General features: G+C 42.6%; 1 protein-coding gene across 2 annotated transcripts in view; it reads left to right on the top strand.

Annotated features, from left to right (window-relative positions):
• LRRC20 (leucine rich repeat containing 20) overlaps positions 1-3,727 on the top strand; it is a 495,648-nt gene extending 491,921 nt beyond the window's left edge. For both annotated transcript variants that reach the window (XM_075841568.1, XM_075841569.1), the window contains exon 5: positions 3,419-3,727. In XM_075841568.1, coding sequence (XP_075697683.1) covers positions 3,419-3,537 — 119 coding nt within the window. In that variant the 3' untranslated portion in view covers positions 3,538-3,727. The remainder of the gene's footprint in view (positions 1-3,418) is intronic.
• Positions 3,728-19,278: the final 15,551 nt, after the last annotated feature.

Raw genomic sequence — 19,278 nt, 5'->3', positions numbered from 1 at the left:
CAGATGTTTTGGCTGATTCTTTTGCTGCTCTATCTGCTAAGTCATTACCCTTGGTTTCCATGGTGGTCAGCTTGGTGTGTGCTTTTATTTTTATAATGGCTACCTGAGTAGGTTTCATTAGGGCTTCCATTAAGACTTTTACCAGCTCTGAGTTTTTGATAGGTGTGCCTGCTGACGTGAGGAATGTTCTAGCTTTCCATATAGGGCCATAATCATGAGCAATCCCAAAAGCATACCTTGAGTCCGTATATACAGTGAAGGAAATAAGTATTTGATCCCTTGCTGATTTTGTAAGTTTGCCCACTTTCAAAGACATGAACAGTCTAGAATTTTTAGGCTAGGTTAATTTTACCAGTGAGAGATAGATTATATAAAAAAAAAAAAAGAAAATCACATTGTCAAAATGATATATATTTATTTGCATTGTGCACAGAGAAATAAGTATTTGATCCCTTTGGCAAACAAGACTTAATACTTGGTGGCAAAACCCTTGGTTGGCAAGCACAGTAGTCAGACGTTTTCTGTAGTTGATGATGAGGTTTGCACACATGTTAGATTGAATTTTGGCCCACTCCTCTTTGCAGATCATCTGTAAATCATTAAGATTTCGAGGCTGTCGCTTGGCAACTCGGATCTTCAGCTCCCTCCATAAGTTTTCAATGGGATTAAGGTCTGGAGACTGGCTAGGCCACTCCATGACCTTAATGTGCTTCTTTTTGAGCCACTCCTTTGTTGCCTTGGCTGTATGTTTCAGGTCATTGTCGTGCTGGAAGACCCAGCCACGAGCCATTTTTAATGTCCTGGTGGAGGGAAGGAGGTTGTCACTCAGGATTTGACGGTACATGGCTCCATCCATTCTCCCATTGAAGTAGTCCTGTGCCCTTAGCAGAGAAACACCCCCAAAACATAATGTTTCCACCTCCATGCTTGACAGTGGGGACGGTGTTCTTTGGGTCATAGGCAGCATTTCTCTTCCTCCAAACACGGCAAGTAGAGTTAATGCCAAAGAGCTCAATTTTAGTCTCATCTGACCACAGCACCTTTTGCCAATCACTCTCAGAATCATCCAAATGTTCATTTGCAAACTTCAGATGGGCCTGTACATGTGCCTTCTTGAGCAGGGGGACCTTGCGGGCACTGCAGGATTTTAATCCATTACGGCGTAATGTGTTACCAATGGTTTTATTGGTGACTGTGGTCCCAGCTGCCTTGAGATCATTAACAAGTTCCCCCCTTGTAGTTTTCGGCTGAGCTCTCACTTTCCTCAGGATCAAGGATACCCCACGACGTGAGATTTTGCATGGAGCCCCAGATCGATGTCGATTGACAGTCATTTTGTAGGTCTTCCATTTTCGTACTATTGCACCAACAGTTGTCTCCTTCTCACCCAGCGTCTTACTTATGGTTTTGTAGCCCATTCCAGCCTTGTGCAGGTCTATGATCTTGTCCCTGACATCCTTAGAAAGCTCTTTGGTCTTGCCCATGTTGTAGAGGTTAGAGTCAGACTGATTAATTGAGTCTGTGGACAGGAGTCTTTTATACAGGTGACCATTTAAGACAGCTGTCTTTACTGCAGGCACCAAGTTGATTTGGAGCGTGTAACTGGTCTGGAGGAGGCTGAACTCTTAATGGTTGGTAGCGCATCTGCAGATTATTACAAGGCAAACTATAAGACAAAAATGAATATCACACTGTGCCGTGTATACTGACACAAAATAAAAAAACATGGAATTTTGAAATGATTCCTTCACAAATCGTCAGCCCTTCATGGTTACTGTTACACACTCCGGCAACAGATGCACGGCAACACAATGTCTATAGGCTGCAAAACAAAGCCCCAAAACTTTGTAGCCATAGTAGATGGTAATGACTATGCTAAAGTTAAGCCGTTCATAGCTTGTATACCAGACTTTTATAAACAAATCGATTATTACAGGTTTAACGAGAGAACATTTGTATATTTGCCACTTAAGATTTAGATCATAAAAATTTAATTTTTGGTATCTGAATTATTATTATGAGAAAGCGCATACTTTATTTAAGAGCTGGTTAGAATTGTAAGCATTTTGCTGAACTTTGAGACCATTTGCTGCTTAAAATTCTGATCATCTCTCTGGAAATTACCCGTTCTCATGATTGAGAAATCTCAAAGGCACAAAGCTGATGAAAGAAACAATGGAATATTATTTAGTATTGGTGCAGATTGGTGTGTGTTTTGCTGATCTATGGCCCATAAAAGTGATAGCATATTTTATAGCTTCTTAGTAGCCCTGTAGTCGAACCCAGTGATATTTATGAGAACCTGCTATTTCATTTATATTGTATTGCTTTCGTAAATTATTTTTACATTTTGTGTCTTTTTTTTTTTTTTTTAAACTCGAGAAAGGGCAGGATTGCTCATTACAGTAGACCAGCGCTTTTTAACTTCTGTAATCATGAATCATGAATTGACGATATTCCATAGAGAGAACATGTGTGACCTTTTTGAGGGTACTTGAGAACTGAAGTTGAGAAACACCCTGGTGGGACAATCACTTATAATAATAAAGCTGAGAAGCTTAATTCAGTCCTGAATTCTTCTTCCCCATGGACTGCGTTAGCGGCTGTTAGCTATCATAATCCTAGCAGTGGTCATGGCGGAAGTCGTTCTACCGTTTCCCTCCAGTGACATCATGCTCGAGAAAGGGGAAGTTACCCCGAAATGTCACACAGGTTGTCAAATGCTCCTTCCCCCTTACTAGCATCTCCACTTTGATTTTTCTATGAGCATTACGGACTGTTGCAAAACCACCATGTAATGCTGTTTCATCATGGGAAAAGTTTGTGGCTACTGTTTATGGACTATTTCTGCTGTTGTATGGTGAAATTATTACAATTTATATATAAAGAAGATAAGCATGTACCTATTTTGGCATGCCGTGCATTGTTTTACTGAGGACCTGAATAAGAGGTGACAGGGAGATCTCTGCTTAAGCATAGGCACAAGGTGGTTTTTCCTATTCGTTGGCTTCCTATTTATTTGATACAAATATGGAAGGATGTAGTGGTCTAAGATTGTGCTGGCGCCTGTAATAATCGTTAGCATAGTCTAAATGAATGGAGCAGAAAGTCACAGCTAGTGAATTCACTCACCAGCTTCTGCCCGCACACTCTATATTGAAGCATATAGATGAAAGAGAAGACGTGAGGGGACAGAGGTTAGGTGAGCATTTTTTTTAGCCCCCTCCAGTGCTTGGTATACTTCACCTAAAGCCATAATAACCGTCCAGTGAGGAGCCAAAAACTGTGAGATATAGGTGGATATATGTAATCGATATGCCCAATGTTTTTCTTCATAAAGTGCAAATTTACTGTATATGAGTTTGAATTCCCATACATGCACATATCATAATGCTCTGTTACTTTTTTTTTTTTACAGATATCCCTATCGAGGCTTTGAATCATTTGCAAAATCTCTCAAGTGTGAACATCAAGCTTAATCCCATAAACAAAGAAAACTTGAACCTTTCCGATGTTAAATTTGAACTGGTTCTGTAAAGCACAGAAGATGAATTATTGGCCTCACCTTGGATTCATGCCTTCCAGTCCCAAGGATAATAGAGAATCATTGTGAAATTAATGAATTAATCATTTAAAATTATGGGTGTGCTGTTTCCGCAACATTGCTGTATGAATATGTGGGTTCTTAAATTAAAAAGCTGCTTTAACTAAGGCATTTAAAAATCAATTATTTTATGTGCTCCTCTTTTTTTTTGCTACAGAGAGAGTGCTCTCCTGTTATAGCCAAAGTGGTTTCATTTTCTTCCTTCATGGGGTATAGCAGGAAATTTTAGACCCATAAGTTAAACTTACAAATGTTTTAAGGTTTTATAAAAGGATTCTATCCAGGAATAGCTCAATAAAAATAAACTTAAAGCACAAAATCAGCATTAGTTTGCGAGGGGATGAACTAAGAAGATTTTCTCTGCATAAGAAACGAGTATTCAATATGAGAGTGCCGGGACTTAAAGGGTTTTTCACCCAGACCCATGCATCCCCAATCCACAGGATAAGGGATACATTTGTGATGTCTGGGGGACACACGGAAATGAGAACATGGGACCGAAATTCCCCCGAAATGCTCCATGAGAATGGAGCGTTGGTGCGCATGCTTGACTAGCGCTCCATTATTTTCTATAGAACTGGTGGAGACCGCGGTCCCAGAAGAGCCATAGAAATGAATCACTGGCTGAGCATGCGCACCAGCGCTCCATTCTCATGGAGCACTTCGTAGGACTTTCAGGCACCCGTTGCACTCATCGCTGATCTGACCCATATCAATCCCACATGCATCCCCTATCCTTTGGACTGGGGATGCAGGTGTTTTGTGGGATAATCCCTTTAAGGCCGGATTCACACGAGCGTGTGCAAAAAATGCAGTGTTTTGTGCGCGCAAAAGCTCCGTGTGTCATCAGCATATGATGCGTGGCTGCGTGATTTTCGCGCAGCCGCCATCATTATGACACTCTGTATTTATGTTTGTAAACAGAAGAGCACGTGGTGCTTTTCTGTTTTCATTCATTAATTTTACTACTGTTGCGCGAATCACGAGCGGCACCCGGAAGTGCTTCTGTGTGCCGAGCGCGATTTGCACGCACCCATTGACTTCAATGGGTGCATGCTGCGCGAAACACAGCCAAACATAGGACATGACATGAGTTTCACGCAGCGCACATGCGTGAAATTCACAGACTGTCTGAACGGTCCCATTCATTAACACAGGTCCGTGCCACGCACGTGCAAATCACCCGCGTAGCACGGACGTATTATACCTTCATCTGAATAAGCCCTAAGTAAAAGGTGTGTGAAGGGGTCAATAATTAGCCTGAATGGAGCTTTTTGATTTTAGCAATAAAGTTTATTCATTGTGTAATTAAAAGGACTTTAAAGGGGTTATCCAGGATTTTTAAATTGATGGCCTATCCTCAGAATAGGCCAACAAAATTAGATTGGTGGGGACCTGACTCTCGGCACCCCCCGCGATCAACTTATGTTTGAAGGGGCCGCGATGCTTGTGACTTACACTGGACATTTGTTTTTTCAGAGCAGCAAATCTAAATATGTGGGGAAGGAGAGAACAGCAACCAGGAGCAATAAAGACAGGGGGTACATTTCACTTTTCACCTAAGACTCCCTGTAGGCATTGTAACGCAACTGTTGTCACAGATCACAGCTCTGCCCTAATAGAGCTGAGCAAACAAAGCAGCGAGCACTGTGAAAAATAAACAGCATCTATGCATCTCGGTACTGAATTATATATGAATTTTATAATAGGACCTGTCACTAGGTCATAGAGCTGTTCAGGTCAGTTAACCAGTTCAACCCATGACTCCCGGACTCCAGCGTGGTCTTTTTTTTTTGCCTAGACACCCCCCCCTCCTCCCCGTTCCAGACATATGGCCCACTAGCTACACTGCTGACCAATCAGAATAATTACAATCAGCTTGAGGGTAGTTCACACCCTGTTGGCTAATAGGTATGGACCTATTCTCTGCGAGTGGCCTACATCTTGCAAACTTTGGTGTGGTTTTGTCTGCGCTGTTCCTCTAAGTCAAACTATTAGGCTTTGGTACTGTTTATGGAATGTTTATTATTTTTTATTTTTTTTAAATATTCAATAAAAATTATTGAAACACAAACTATTAGGCCATGTTCACAAGTAGCAAACTTGTTGCTAACTTTCAGTGTAAAATCCATACTAAGGTGCAGTATAATGCATGTAAATGGGATTTTAAAAACTCTATTCACATGCTGCAGAAACAATCCATGCAGATTTAAAGATATGCTGCCGATTTTCAAATCTGAATTTTCCTGCTGTGGATTTTAGCCATTGCATTTTAACCCCGTAACAATCACATTAAAATTGGAAAAACCCTCCACGAAAATGTGACTATTTTATTTTATTATGTCTCAAGTAAATATAATTGGTGCAGGGCTCAGGCACCATAAGTGCATTTTACCATTTAGTGATGTTATTTTAGCCTTAAAGAGGCTCTGTCACCAGATTTTGCAACCCCTATCTGCTATTGCAGCAGATAGGCGCTGCAATGTAGATTACAGTAACGTTTTTATTTTAAAAAAACGAGCATTTTTGGCCAAGTTATGACCATTTTTGTAGTTATGCAAATGAGGCTTGCAAAAGTCCAAGTGGGTGTGTTTAAAAGTAAAAGTCCAAGTGGGTGTGTATTATGTGCGTACATCGGGGCGTTTTTAATACTTTCACTAGCTGGGCGCTCTGATGAGAAGTAACATCCTCTTCTCTTCAGAACGCCCAGCTTGTGACAGTGCAGATCTGTGACGTCACTCACAGGTCCTGCATCGTGACGGCCACATCGGCACCAGAGGCTACAGTTGATTCTGCAGCAGCATCAGCGTTTGCAGGTAAGATCGACTTACCTGCAAACGCTGATGCTGCTGCAGAATCAACTGTAGCCTCTGGTGCCGATGTGGCCGTCACGATGCAGGACCTGTGAGTGACGTCACAGATCTGCACTGTCACAAGCTGGGCATTCTGAAGAGAAGAGGATGTTACTTCTCTTCACAGCGCCCAGCTAGTAAAAGTATTAAAAACGCCCCGATGTACGCACCTAATACACGCCCACTTGGACTTTTACTTTTAAACACACCCACTTGGACTTTTGCAAGCCTCATTTGCATAATTACAAAAATGGTCATAACTTGGCCAAAAATGCTCGTTTTTTAAAAATAAAAACGTTACTGTAATCTACATTGCAGCGCCTATCTGCTGCAATAGCAGATAGGGGTTGCAAAATCTGGTGACAGAGCCTCTTTAAGGACCAGTACATTTATTTCCCTGCTCTCTTCCAGCGGAAATAACTTTTTTATTTTTCTGGAATATAGCTGTATTAGGCATTGTATTTTGTGGAACGAGTTATAGTTTTTATACGAACCATTTAATTTTATAGCACAGGGTATTATGGATTCAGTGATACCAATAATGTGTAGTTAGTTTTTTTGTTTTTTTTTCCAGTAATAAAACATTATGTAAGGGAAAAAAGTATAAATATATTTATTTTTTCTGTAAAATCACTCCGCATTGACTGCAACATCTGAGGATGTTAACCGGCCAGGTCGTGGAAGAAAACCCAAACATATGTGACTATCAGAGAGCAAATATTATGTCGGCAGAACCTCTCCCTGTACACAGGGAGACGTGCTGCCGATAACTATATGTTCTGTTGCATAAACTATACGATCAACCGATGAACGAGCTCGTTCAACGGCTGATCGTTGCCCTCTTTACACACGGCAATGATAAGGAACGAGCGGTCATATGAACGCTTGTTTTCTCGATGATCGGCCTGCGTTAAAGAGCCTTAGGGTATGTGCACACACACTAATTACGTCCGTAATTTACGGACGTATTTCGGCCGCAAGTACCGGACCGAACATAGTGCAGGGAGCCGGGCTCCTAGCATCATAGTTATGTACGATGCTAGGAGTCCCTGCCTCTCTGCAGGACAACTGTCCCGTACTGTAATCATGTTTTCAGTACGGGACAGTAGTTCCACGGAGAGGCAGGGGCTCCTAGCATCGTACATATGTATGATGCTAGGAGCCCGGCTCCCTGCACTGAGTTCGGTCCGGGACTTGCGGCCGAAATACGTCCGTCAATTACGGACGTAATTAGTGTGTGTGCACATACCCTTAAAGTGTAGCTAAATGTTCGACAAACTTCTGACTCGTGTGAGTGCTCAGCTGCTTCGTTTCTATTCGGCTGTTTCCGGAAAGCCGATGTATCGGGGTACGGGCTCATAGAATTTCTATTGAGTCCGTACATGATACATTTATTTCCGGTAAATGCAGAACAGACATGAAGCGGCTGAGTGCTCAGCTGCTTCGTTCTAAACCCAGCATTCTTGAGGGTAGCATTTTTTTCTTGTGTTTTTTCCATAAGTTCTATAGGACTTCAAAAAAGGCCAGGAAATACCAAATGCCTGCAAAATGTCCCAAAATAAAAAAGGTCAAGAAACAAAAAAAGTGTGAAAAGGTCTTTAAGAGAAGGAGTTATTCATCATTTCAATCACAAATCTATTCCTAATTTTAGGTTAGTGGCGGCTAACCCTGTGCCAACTTGCATCCATAACTGCTGGTGTATAAATACAATCTGAATAATGCTTTTAATTTTTTACATACAGATGTTTCAAGCTGGTTAGTCCTGATCAATGCAAGTTATTAAAACTATGGCTCTATGGTGTACAAACCCTGGCAAAAATGATGGAATCAGCACAAATAGGCTGGATTCACACATGGAAACAAAAAAAATAATAATTTTAATTATTGGCATATTTTTTTAGATCAAGCATAGGATTCAACTGTTGAATAGTTTAAGGTTGAGGGAAAAAAATCAGGAATAAATCAACCCAAAAAAAATAAATCACATTTAGTACTTTGATGCTCCTCCTCTGTTTTCTTTTTTTATAACATATTTTTATTACATTTTTCCCAAAAAAACACAAATCATACAGTAATGCATTGCCATAATAATAAACATTACAAAAAAAATGTACAAATGAACATGAGATAGTAAATGCTTCCTAATAAAATAGGTTTAATCGTGGATGGTATTCCCCAGAGGCTATCAACCCTCTTTCATCTCCTCTGTCCTTCCCATCCTTTAACCCCACGTCGGGTAGTCCTGTAAACATAGTTACATAAACTCACGTAACTGCCTAACTAACACATCAAAACAATACAAAAAACAAATAAGTAATGAGAGCATACATAACATCTGGAGCTTCGTGAAGCAGTTCACCCACTCAGGCAGCTAGTCCGCAAGAAGAAAGAAATCCAAGAGGAGATATACGCTTTACTCCCGTGGTATTTTCAGTGCCCCTAAAGTGCCCTTGAGATCCTCAATCAAGTACCATGGCGTTCCTGTGAATGGGCCTATAATGTCCCTTCGTTCTGTACTGGTGAAATATTTTGTGAGGAAAAGCTTCCATTTCTCAAATAATTTTTTACTCTGCGTGTCTTTATTCTGTAATATACCAATGCGGTCTAGATAAAACAGTTTCCTCAACCCCTGGACCACCATATTCTGAGTCGGTACTTCAGCTACCAGCCAGTTTTGGAGTATGCATCTCTTTGCCACTATCAGTGTGGCATGAGCCATGGGGGATAAATGTGTAGTTTCTGTCTCTTCTAATTCTCCATCATGTTGTATATGGAATAAGACCTCCATTGGCCCTACATTCCCGTGGAACCTGCCCACCTGCTGCATTAAGGATGTTATCTCCCCCCAGAATGGCTGAATATGTGCACACGCCCAAAGGCCATGATACATGTCCGTCTTTGAGATACTACATCTAGGGCATGACGTTTTCCTATCTGGTTGTGAGGCGGAGGGGGCCAGGGTAAGTGCATATATTGCTTGGTGTATAATCTTCAATTGAGTTTCCCTCCAGTTTTCGTTGTGTACGTGCGCCCTGAAATCCACCAGCCCTTTTTCAATATGCCTTTCAATGCCTGGTAAATTAAACAGTTTTTCCCATCTCCCAAAGGCCTGCCCCGGGGACATCTTCAGTAGTAATGGTCTGAGTGTACTATATAATTGGGAAATGGAGTGTCTGTGATTATCCGTGAACCATGAGTCAAATAGGTTGGGGGGGGGACCTCATCCTCTACATCCTCAAGTTTAGTTTTACAGTGATTAACTATTTGCATGTACTGTAAGTGCTGATGCCGTGCAAAAACGTATTTCTTCTGGAGCTCTTGCAAGGTTAACCACCTCTTATCCTGTGCGTGAAACATATCCGCCAGTGTCGCTACCCCTTTCTCCCTCCATTCTGACATTAGTTTGTTAGATCTTCCTGCTGCAAACTCTGGGTGCTGCCATAAGGGAATATGTTTTGAAATGCGATAAGAAAGATTATAATGTTTGCACAGTACCTTCCAGGCAATGATGGTATCTCGTAACAGAGATGATTTCTTGACGATCTTTGGGAGACAAGTGAACGTTGTGTGTACCAGAGCCATGAGATCCCAAGGTTTTGCTAGCTGTCTCTCCAATCTAGTGTTGGAGTGGAACTCTGTGTTGTGTTTCCAGTCTAGCAGGTGTCTACTCAGACAGGCCAGGTTATAACCCCGGATGTTAGGGAAATTGACACCTCCTTCCGCCTTCCGCATCATGAGTTTCGTGAGCGCTATTCTCGGTTTCTTTCCCCCCCATATGAATTTGGTAAATGATGAGTTGAGTATATTGATATCTGAGTGCTTGACCAGAAGAGGAATAGTCTGGAGCGGGTAGAGTAATTTCGCAAATCCTGCCATTTTGACCAAACAGCTCCTTCCCATAAGTGATAGAGGTAGACTGTGCCATCTCAGAAGATCTGCTTGGATATCCTGTATAAGGGGAGGATAATTTAGATCATATAGGGAGTTGGGTGCTCGACCCACCTTAATACCCAGATAAGTAATGTTTGGCTTTGCCATCTCAACATCCAGGGTGGCTAGGGACCGCCTATATGCTGGGTCATCTGTTCCCAAATCTAATAGCTGGCATTTTAACGTGTTAACTTTGTACCCTGAATAGCTCCCAAAGTCGTTCAATGCCTGGAAGATACGCGGAACATCTTTAAGGGGGTTTGCGAGAAATAACAGGATGTCATCTGCAAACAACGTTTCCTTGACCTCCATCTCCCCCACCCTTATGCCCGTATATAGATTGGATGATGCCAAATAACGTGCCAGCGGCTCCAAAGCCAGATTGAACAATAGTGGCGATAGCGGACACCCCTGCCTTGTACCTTTACACAGACGGAATGGTTTAGATAGAAAGCCCGGTGTGGAGATTCTAGCCTTAGGGTCTTTGTAAATGTGGTGTAATAAGATCCTGAATGCCCCCGTTATTTCCATCCTATCCAGGACTGCATTCAACCATTTCCATCGGACATTGTCAAAAGCTTTCTCCGCGTCTAGTAGAAGTAAAGCCGAATGTTCCTCCGGAAATGAGTTATGCTGTACTCTATCTAACACTGCCAGAACCGTCCTAATGTTAGTGACCGCCGACCTACCTTTAATAAAACCTACTTGTTCTGGGGCTATGAGGAACGACATTATATTCGCTAACTTATCAGCTATGATTTTGGAAAGGAGTTTTGCGTCCACGTTTATGAGCGATATGGGCCTGTATGACCCTGGTAGTAGGGGATCCTTTCCAGGTTTTAGCAATAATTTCACATAAGATGTGTCTGCTGATGGTGGTAGTCCCTCCTCTCCCAGAGCATTGTTAAACAAGGAGACCAAAGTCTCAGTAATCTGTTCCCGCATTACTTTAAAAAATTCGCCGGTCAGCCCATCTGGGCCAGGTGCCTTACTATTTTTTAGGTTTCTTATTGCCTCATCTACCTCCTCCCTTGTGACCCTGGCATTTAGAAGTTGCAACTGTTCCGCGGAAATGACCGGTAAAGTGACCTTGTCTAACAGTGTGTCTGTCAGCGGAAGGGAAGATGTATCAGAGTACAGCTCCTCATAGAATTTGGCCAGGATGGTGTTAATACTAGATGGATCGCATGTTTCTCGCCCATTATGATCCCTCAATTTTGCTATGTGTTGCACTGAGCGTTTTCCTCGAGCCATATTGGCCAAAAGTTTACCCGCCTTATTTCCAAACGTATGTAAAGTAGCTTCAAAGTCTCGAGTATGCAGTGTTTCTTTCTGAGCTGCCCACTCATCAAAAGATTGTTTTGCCTGAATCCAGGCCTGTCTAGCATCCAATGTAGGGTGTGCCAAGTATGCTGTATAAGTTGCCCTCAGTGTAGCACTAGAGGCATTAAATTTTTGCGTTATTTCCCGTTTTTTGCTGACGGTATATGCCATTATCCTCCCCCTCAGCACTGCCTTGGCCGTATCCCAGAACAGTGAGGGGTCATCTCTGTGTCCTGAATACGTCGACGTGTATTCTAACCACCACCCTCTTAGCTGTCTCACAAAGGTATCATCAGTTGCTAAATGAGCCGGGAATCTCCATATGAAGTCTGATCCTCTGGGATATATTTCCTGGAAATCTATCCGTACCGGGGCGTGATCTGAGATCACTAGGTCCCCTATCTCGGCGACCCCCAGCCTCGGTTGTAATGTTGGAGATATTAAAAGGTAGTCTATCCTGGACCAGGACTGTTGAGCGTGGGAGTAATGCGTACATTCCCGGGCATCCGGGTTACCCCTTCTCCAGGGATCTGTTAAGTGTGTTCTTTCCATCAGGGGTCCTAACACTCGGTCCTGTTTTCTGGGGGTCCTTGTAGGAATGGATTCCGTGCTTTGTGAATTGTGTGTGCGTCTATCCTCCTTGTGATCAGAAACTGAATTAAAATCACCTCCCACTATTTTGTGCTGGACATTATCTGACAGAAGGGCCCTCTCCAAGCCATTGAAGAACGAAATATTATCACTGTTAGGTCCATACACGTTGTAAATGCTTAATACCCCGCATGGTGTGCTTAGAGTAATATGGAGCAGTCGCCCTTCCTTATCTGCATCAGTCTGAATTACCTCATGTACCAGGTTTTTATTTATTAAAATAAGTACCCCCGCTTTACGGCCACAAGCTGAAGAGCCGTATACTTGGCACACCCACAATTTTTTCATGCGGTGGAAGTCGCTCTCCTCCAAATGTGTCTCCTGAAGAAGAGCGATGTCTGTATGGAGTTTTTTTCAGTGACTGAGTACCATCATTCTCTTGTTAGGGGACCTGAGCCCCTTTACATTCCATGAGGTCAGCTGCATAAATTGGGCATTCCGAAAAGGTTCACTATTGACTGGTCATATATATCTATTTCTAGGCAAGAGTGCTTTGCTGCCTTGGTAGCCGCTCGGCGGCGTCTGCTCCAGATTGCTCCGAACATTACAATAACAACATTTACATTTGGAGCCAGAGAATTGGCACAACCTTTAACAACAAAATGCCCATTCAGGAATGTCACCAGCATTTCCTGTGAGACAAACTTTAAATTGGCATACATAACTTCACTTTTTTCTGGTCTGTGACCCCTCCCCCCTCCCCTTCCAGCCATCTTTTCGTGACATACTGGATCTTCATATTTCAAATTTTAAAATATTAAAATAAGTTGGACTTCCTATACATCACGGGTACAAGTGCTTATGCCTATTATAGCAGGAATTTTGTCGAAATAACATCCCACCAGAACCAATTGCCACATGAATATATAAGGCACAATCAAATGCGCTCATGGAGCCCCTATGAGATACTTATCAGTCCGGGATGGTTGCAAGCCGGTTTTCTGAGTGTTGTCGGTGTGGCGTCTTAGACGATTCTGCCCGTTGTGTCTTGGGTGAGAAAGTGGAATTGCGGGCGATATCTGACCATGTACAGTCCCTCGGTGGAGAAACTGGTGCACGGGGTCCTTCCCCTCCTCTACCTTGACTCGCCGTCTCCTCTCCCGATTTTCTAGGGCCCCGAAGTCCAGGGATCTTGTCTACATATAATGCCGCCTCCTCAGGATTGTGGAATACCTTGGTGGCGCCATCCGTCTGCCTGATCCTCAAGGTAGCCGGATATTGTAGTTGGAATTTGATTTTGCGTTTGTAAAGGGAGGTGCAGACCCCTCCAAATGCTCTCCGACGCCTTGTGACTTCTGCCGAATAATCTGCAAATAGGATGATTTTTGCACCCCTTATATGCAAAGTGGTATTACGGTTCCGGAAAGTGCGCAGAAGTTCCTCTTTATCATTGTAATCCAAGTAACGCATGATCACCTGGCGCGGTCTGATTTGCGGCTCTCATTTGGCGTTGGCGCTCGGACCAGGGTGGCCCACTCGGTGCGCCCTTTCCACTCTGCAAGATCTGGTCAGGCCTAGCGCTTCTGGTAACTCCGTCTCGCAGATGCCCTGGAGAAGCTGCGGTCTAATATGTTCAGGCAGTCCTACTATCCGTAGATTATTCCTTCTGGAACGATTCTCAAGATCTTCTAAGCGGTCCCTGAGTTTTGTGTCATCTCGCATTAGGTCTCTAATGCAGGTATGTGCCCCTGCGGATTCATCTTCCATGAGACCAACCCGCTGTTCCAATTCATCTAGTCGATTGCCATGAGATGTCACCTCATTTTGGAGTTTTTGGAGCGTTGTTGTGACTGTGGCTATTAGGGAGTCTCTGATGTCGGGGGCCAGTTGGGTAGCCACCTCAATTGCCAGCTTCCGATAATCAATCTGAGAGTCAGTCATTACCGACGGCGATAACATTTCCCTCTGTATTTCTGGGCTCTGAGACCGGCTCTGTGAAAGTGATGGCTGCAGAGGCGCCGCCATCTTGGATGGCGCCTCACCTCGTGTGCTGTGTTCGGCCGGGCAGGAGATCTCTCTGCTGACGCTCCGGAGGAGATATCTCTCCATAAACCGCCCGGTTCTTGTCACCCAACTCTCCTCCAAACGCCGGGGTGGTTATATCCTGCGGGTGAGTGGCGTCGATGGGTTAGGGGATCAGGGCTTCAGGAGCTCATGCAGCTCCGTCCTCACATCCCAGCGCCGGAACCGGAAGTTCTCCTCTGGTTTTTATGAATTCTTTGAGGCATGGACTTTTCTAATGATAAACAATATTCTACATCAAGCTGGTTCCTAGTTTCTTGACGTTTCAACGGACCGTGTGAAGGGTCCATGGGAAAATAGGACATGTCCGTTCTTTCCGCGCATCACGCATCCCTCCATAGACTCTCAACTATGGGGGATGCGTGACATCCTGTCCCGCAGAGCATGGAAGCACCTCACGTCCGAGATGCTCAGCGTTCGTGTAAATCAGGCCTAAGTGTAGTGATTCCAGATTTTTTTTGCCAGGGTTTGTAGGCCTTGGGTATCTGACAGATAAAATAACCAGTAAACATATGGGCAGTATCATTTTATAGTGGACAGAAATAATCTTTTAAAAAATATATACATTGAATGTTCATTAACACAAAAGAAGTAAAGTTAGACATATGGAGGTCCAACCATTGATACCACCAAAAATCGCTATTTGGACAGGCAATGCCCTGTTCCAACTTACTCCTACTGTAGACGGCCTCGGTGGGGAGGAGTTGTTTTGAGGGATGTCCGAACAAGCCCATGGCCCGCTCCATGCAAATCTATAGGAGAACCAGAAAAGCCAACTGCACGCATCTGACAGTTTCTGCATCTCCTATGTTGTGGGCATGCTCAGTCATTGCACTATACAATTCCTCCCCACTGAAGACGTCAGTAGCTCTACCTATTTAGCACCTATACTGTGGAAAACCCCTTTATGGAAACTGAAATAGCCAGTTGGTGCTGATTAAAGTTTATTGCCCAATATCCCACCAAACCTTTTTTTTTGGCTACTTTGTAGATTTACTAGTCTAAATAAAATTAAGGGCTTATTACGATGAACGGGATATACGTCCGTGCAACGAGCGTGATTTACACACGCGTCGCACGGACCTATATTAGTGTATGGGCCGTGCAGACAGGTGCGTGATTTTTACGCTGCGTCAGTCCGCAGTGAAAAAGTCACGACATGTCCGTTCTTTTGGCGTATTTCGCGCATCACGCACCCATTGAAGTCAATGGGTGCGTGAAAATCACGCATGCCATACGGAAGCACTTCCGTGGGACGCGCGTGATTCCTGCAACAGCTGTGAAAAGAATGAATGAAAACAGAAGAGCACCACGTGCTTTTCTGTTTACAAACATCCAAACGGAGTGTCATAATGATGGCGACTGCGCCAAAAGCACGCAGCCGTGTGTCAGCCCCATCATACGGGGCTGACACACGGAGGTGTGGAGTGCCTTTTGCGCGCGCAAACGCACACGCTCGTGTGTATCCGGCCTAAAACTCAATCCTCCAGCTTTCAGATCTTATTGGAGTTCCTTATATTATTGTCTGTTAAGAAACCATACAATTATTTTTCAAGTATGATAGCTCAGGTTATACATTTTCACTGCTGCGAGCAGTAGAAAATGACAATAGAATTTCTGCCTAAATTGCCCTTATCAATCTCCCTCTTAAATCCATTTACATCAAAATGTATCTTTCAGCTAGTGGATAGAAGTTACAAATAAAACCTTTCATATTGTTTGAAAGCCTATTAGGCAGTGAGGCAAGACATTTCCTTACAGGCTACATAGCAAAAAAAGAATAAAAATGAATATATATTTTGCTTTGAATTACGCTGAATAATTTTTTTCTTTCATTTGAGGAATCACATTCTACTACACTGTACATTACTCCACTTGATCCACTCATTTGTTGTACAAAAGCAATTGAAATCAATAATTTTGTTGTGTTATGTATAAATAAACGTGTGAGAAGAAAAATCCACGCCACTTACCATTTTGCAAACATACTTTTATTTTCTTTATTTGGCATGAAGCAGTAGCGGGATGTGGAATGTTAGCCTAACGCTCCTCGTCCCACTACTGCTTCATGCCAAATAAAGAAGATAAATGGATTGTACGTTCTCACAGATTTATTTCAAGGATCTGCTCATGCATAACACAGCGCACCACCTGTTGTCTATTATCACAGCGGAGTCAAATGGGAACGCAAGCATTATGCTGGGACTTCTGTTAAAGTGGGACAAAGCTGTGCGGCTCAGAAGTTCTTCTTCAATTTTTGCATTATTTATGAATAAACCGCACTAAGAAAACATGATGACATCATTATTTTTGGTGCACAATTATGTTATCATTACAATTTTAGGGAAAAAAAAAGAGATCTGCAGGGCGAAGACGATTTTAGAAAACGAGTCTGATCTTTTATTGTTGAATTTTGGTTACAGGGATTGTCCAAGATTAGAAAAACTTGGCTGCATTCTTCCAACAATTGTGACACACCTGTCCACAGGTTGTGTGTGGTATTGCCACAATCTCCTCAATGGCGCTCAACTACAATACTAGACACAACCCATGGACAGGCTTGGTGCTATTTCTGGTAGTAGAAAGCAGCCATATTTTTTTTAAGACCCAAGTTTTAGTTTGCAATGTTCACTTTTTACATCTACTATACGGATTATTTATGAGGATATTTTCATTTTTCTAATAGGAGATTAGTCATGTGCCTAGGGCTTTTTTTTTTTTACTTTAGCAACATTAGGATTGGATACATTTAATTTTTGTACAATTTTTTCATCCAAGATTGCAAATCTTCTCTTGGGAATGGGTTTATAGGCACAGAAATGCATCTCATAAAGTACCTATGTCTCATATGCTTAAAGAGACTCTGTCACCACATTATAAGTGCCCTATCTCCTACATAAGGAGATTGGCGCTGTAACTAGACATGTAACTTGTGACTAGACATTCCTTCCAGCCAGGACGAGATGTCTATTCACAATCCCGACACTTCATTAACGTTTGTTTGGTACTTACAGCAGAGCAAGCATAATCTCGCAAGATCTTGCTGTAAATGACAGGTTACAGCGAGATTACGCTTTGCTCTGCTGTAAGTACCAAACAAACTTTAACGAAGTGCAGGGATTGTGAATAGACATCCCGTCCTGTCTGGAAGGAATGTCTAGTCACTGTCTAAACACTTCAGTAACGTTAATATGTCAGTATAAGACAGCACATAGTGAACAACGCAGAGTCACTATGCGCTGTCTAAATGAATGGAGAGAAGTGCATGACGCTGATTGGTCAGCCTCATACACTCCTCTGTACAACGCCCACTTGGTCTAAAGAAAAAACACGCCCACTTGGGAATTAAAAAGGTAATTAGCATAAAGCTAAAATCGCTCCTAATGTGGTGAAAATAGATCGTTTTTCTAAATACAAAGCACTGCTGGTCACCTACATTATAGCGCCGATCTCCTTATGTAGGAGATAGAGCACTTATAATGTGGTGAAAAAGTCTCTTTAAAGAGGCTCTGTCACCACATTATAAGTGCCCTATCTTGTACATGATGTGATCGGTGCTGTAATGTAGATTACAGCTGTGTTTTTTTTATTTAGAAAAACTATAATTTTTGACAGAGTTATGACCTATTTTAGCTTTATGCTAATGACTTTCTTAATGGACAACTGGGCGTGTTCTACTTTTTGGCCAAGTGGGCGTTATGGAAAGAAGTGTATGACGCTGTCCAATCAGTGTTATACACTTCTCTCCATTCATTTACACAGCACATAGTGTTCTTACTAGATCACAATGTGCAGCCACATACACACACTTTAACGTTACTCAAGTGTCCTGACAGTGAATAGACATTACCTCCAGCCAGGACGGGATGTCTATTCAGAATCCTGACACTTCGGTAACGTTTGTGTGAGATTTACAGCAAGGCAAACATAATCTCACGAGATTACACTCTAAACTGTCATTTAAAACGAGATTGCGCTTGCCTTGCTGTAAATCTCACACAAACGTTACCGAAGTGTCAGGATTCTGAATACACATCCCGTCCTGGCTGGAGGTAATGTCTATTCACTGTCAGGACACTTGAGTAATGTTAAAGTGTGTGTATCACTATGTGCTGTGTAAATGAATGGAGAGAAATATATGACGCTGATTGGTCAGAGTCATACACTTCTCTGCACAATGCCCAGTGTCCATTAAGAAAGTCATTAGCATAAAGCTAATATAGGTCATAACTCCGTAAAAAATGATCGTATGTCTAAATAAAAAACACTGCTGCAATCTACATTACAGCGCCGATCACATTATGTAGACGATAGGGCATTTATAATGTGGTGACAGAGCCTCTTTAAGCCCTTAAAGCATACCTAAACTTTCAGATGACTTTTCAGAATAAGCGGTCATATACGTATACATGAGAAATAACACTATATCTGGCCATTATATGACTTATATCCTGCATTTTTATTAGTTTTCCCATCTGCAGACTTTCTCTAATTCTGTTTTCTCTGCACCAGTTGGTGGAATCTAACTGCTATTATGTCTCCCACATATTGCACACATAGATAGAGATAAGAGAGCAGGATTCTCCTCTTCCCTATCACATATATAGAAACATGGGGGACATCATACAGCAGTAATGAGCAGTGTAGCTGTGAATCCAGCACAGGTGTGAGATATAGCTCTTACCAGCAGCACATCTGTGTCTCTCACTCTGCTTCCTTTTTTCCTCTATACTTAGATAGGCAGCTGTCACCTGGTCCTGAGTCCTATGGATCTAGCAGTAAATTCAGAGTAGGTAAACCGTTAGATGGCAGGGGGGGGGGGGTAGAAAAGAGCCTAATAAGTGGAGAAAGAGGCAATGTATGATCCAGCCTTGATTTTTTTCGTCAACGTAGCAA

Source organism: Rhinoderma darwinii, chromosome 11, assembly GCF_050947455.1.
Source record: "Rhinoderma darwinii isolate aRhiDar2 chromosome 11, aRhiDar2.hap1, whole genome shotgun sequence".
In the NCBI taxonomy this organism is placed as follows: Eukaryota; Metazoa; Chordata; class Amphibia; order Anura; family Rhinodermatidae; genus Rhinoderma; species Rhinoderma darwinii.
Note: the sequence above shows the minus strand (reverse complement) of the source record. Positions and strands in the feature narration are given on the sequence as shown.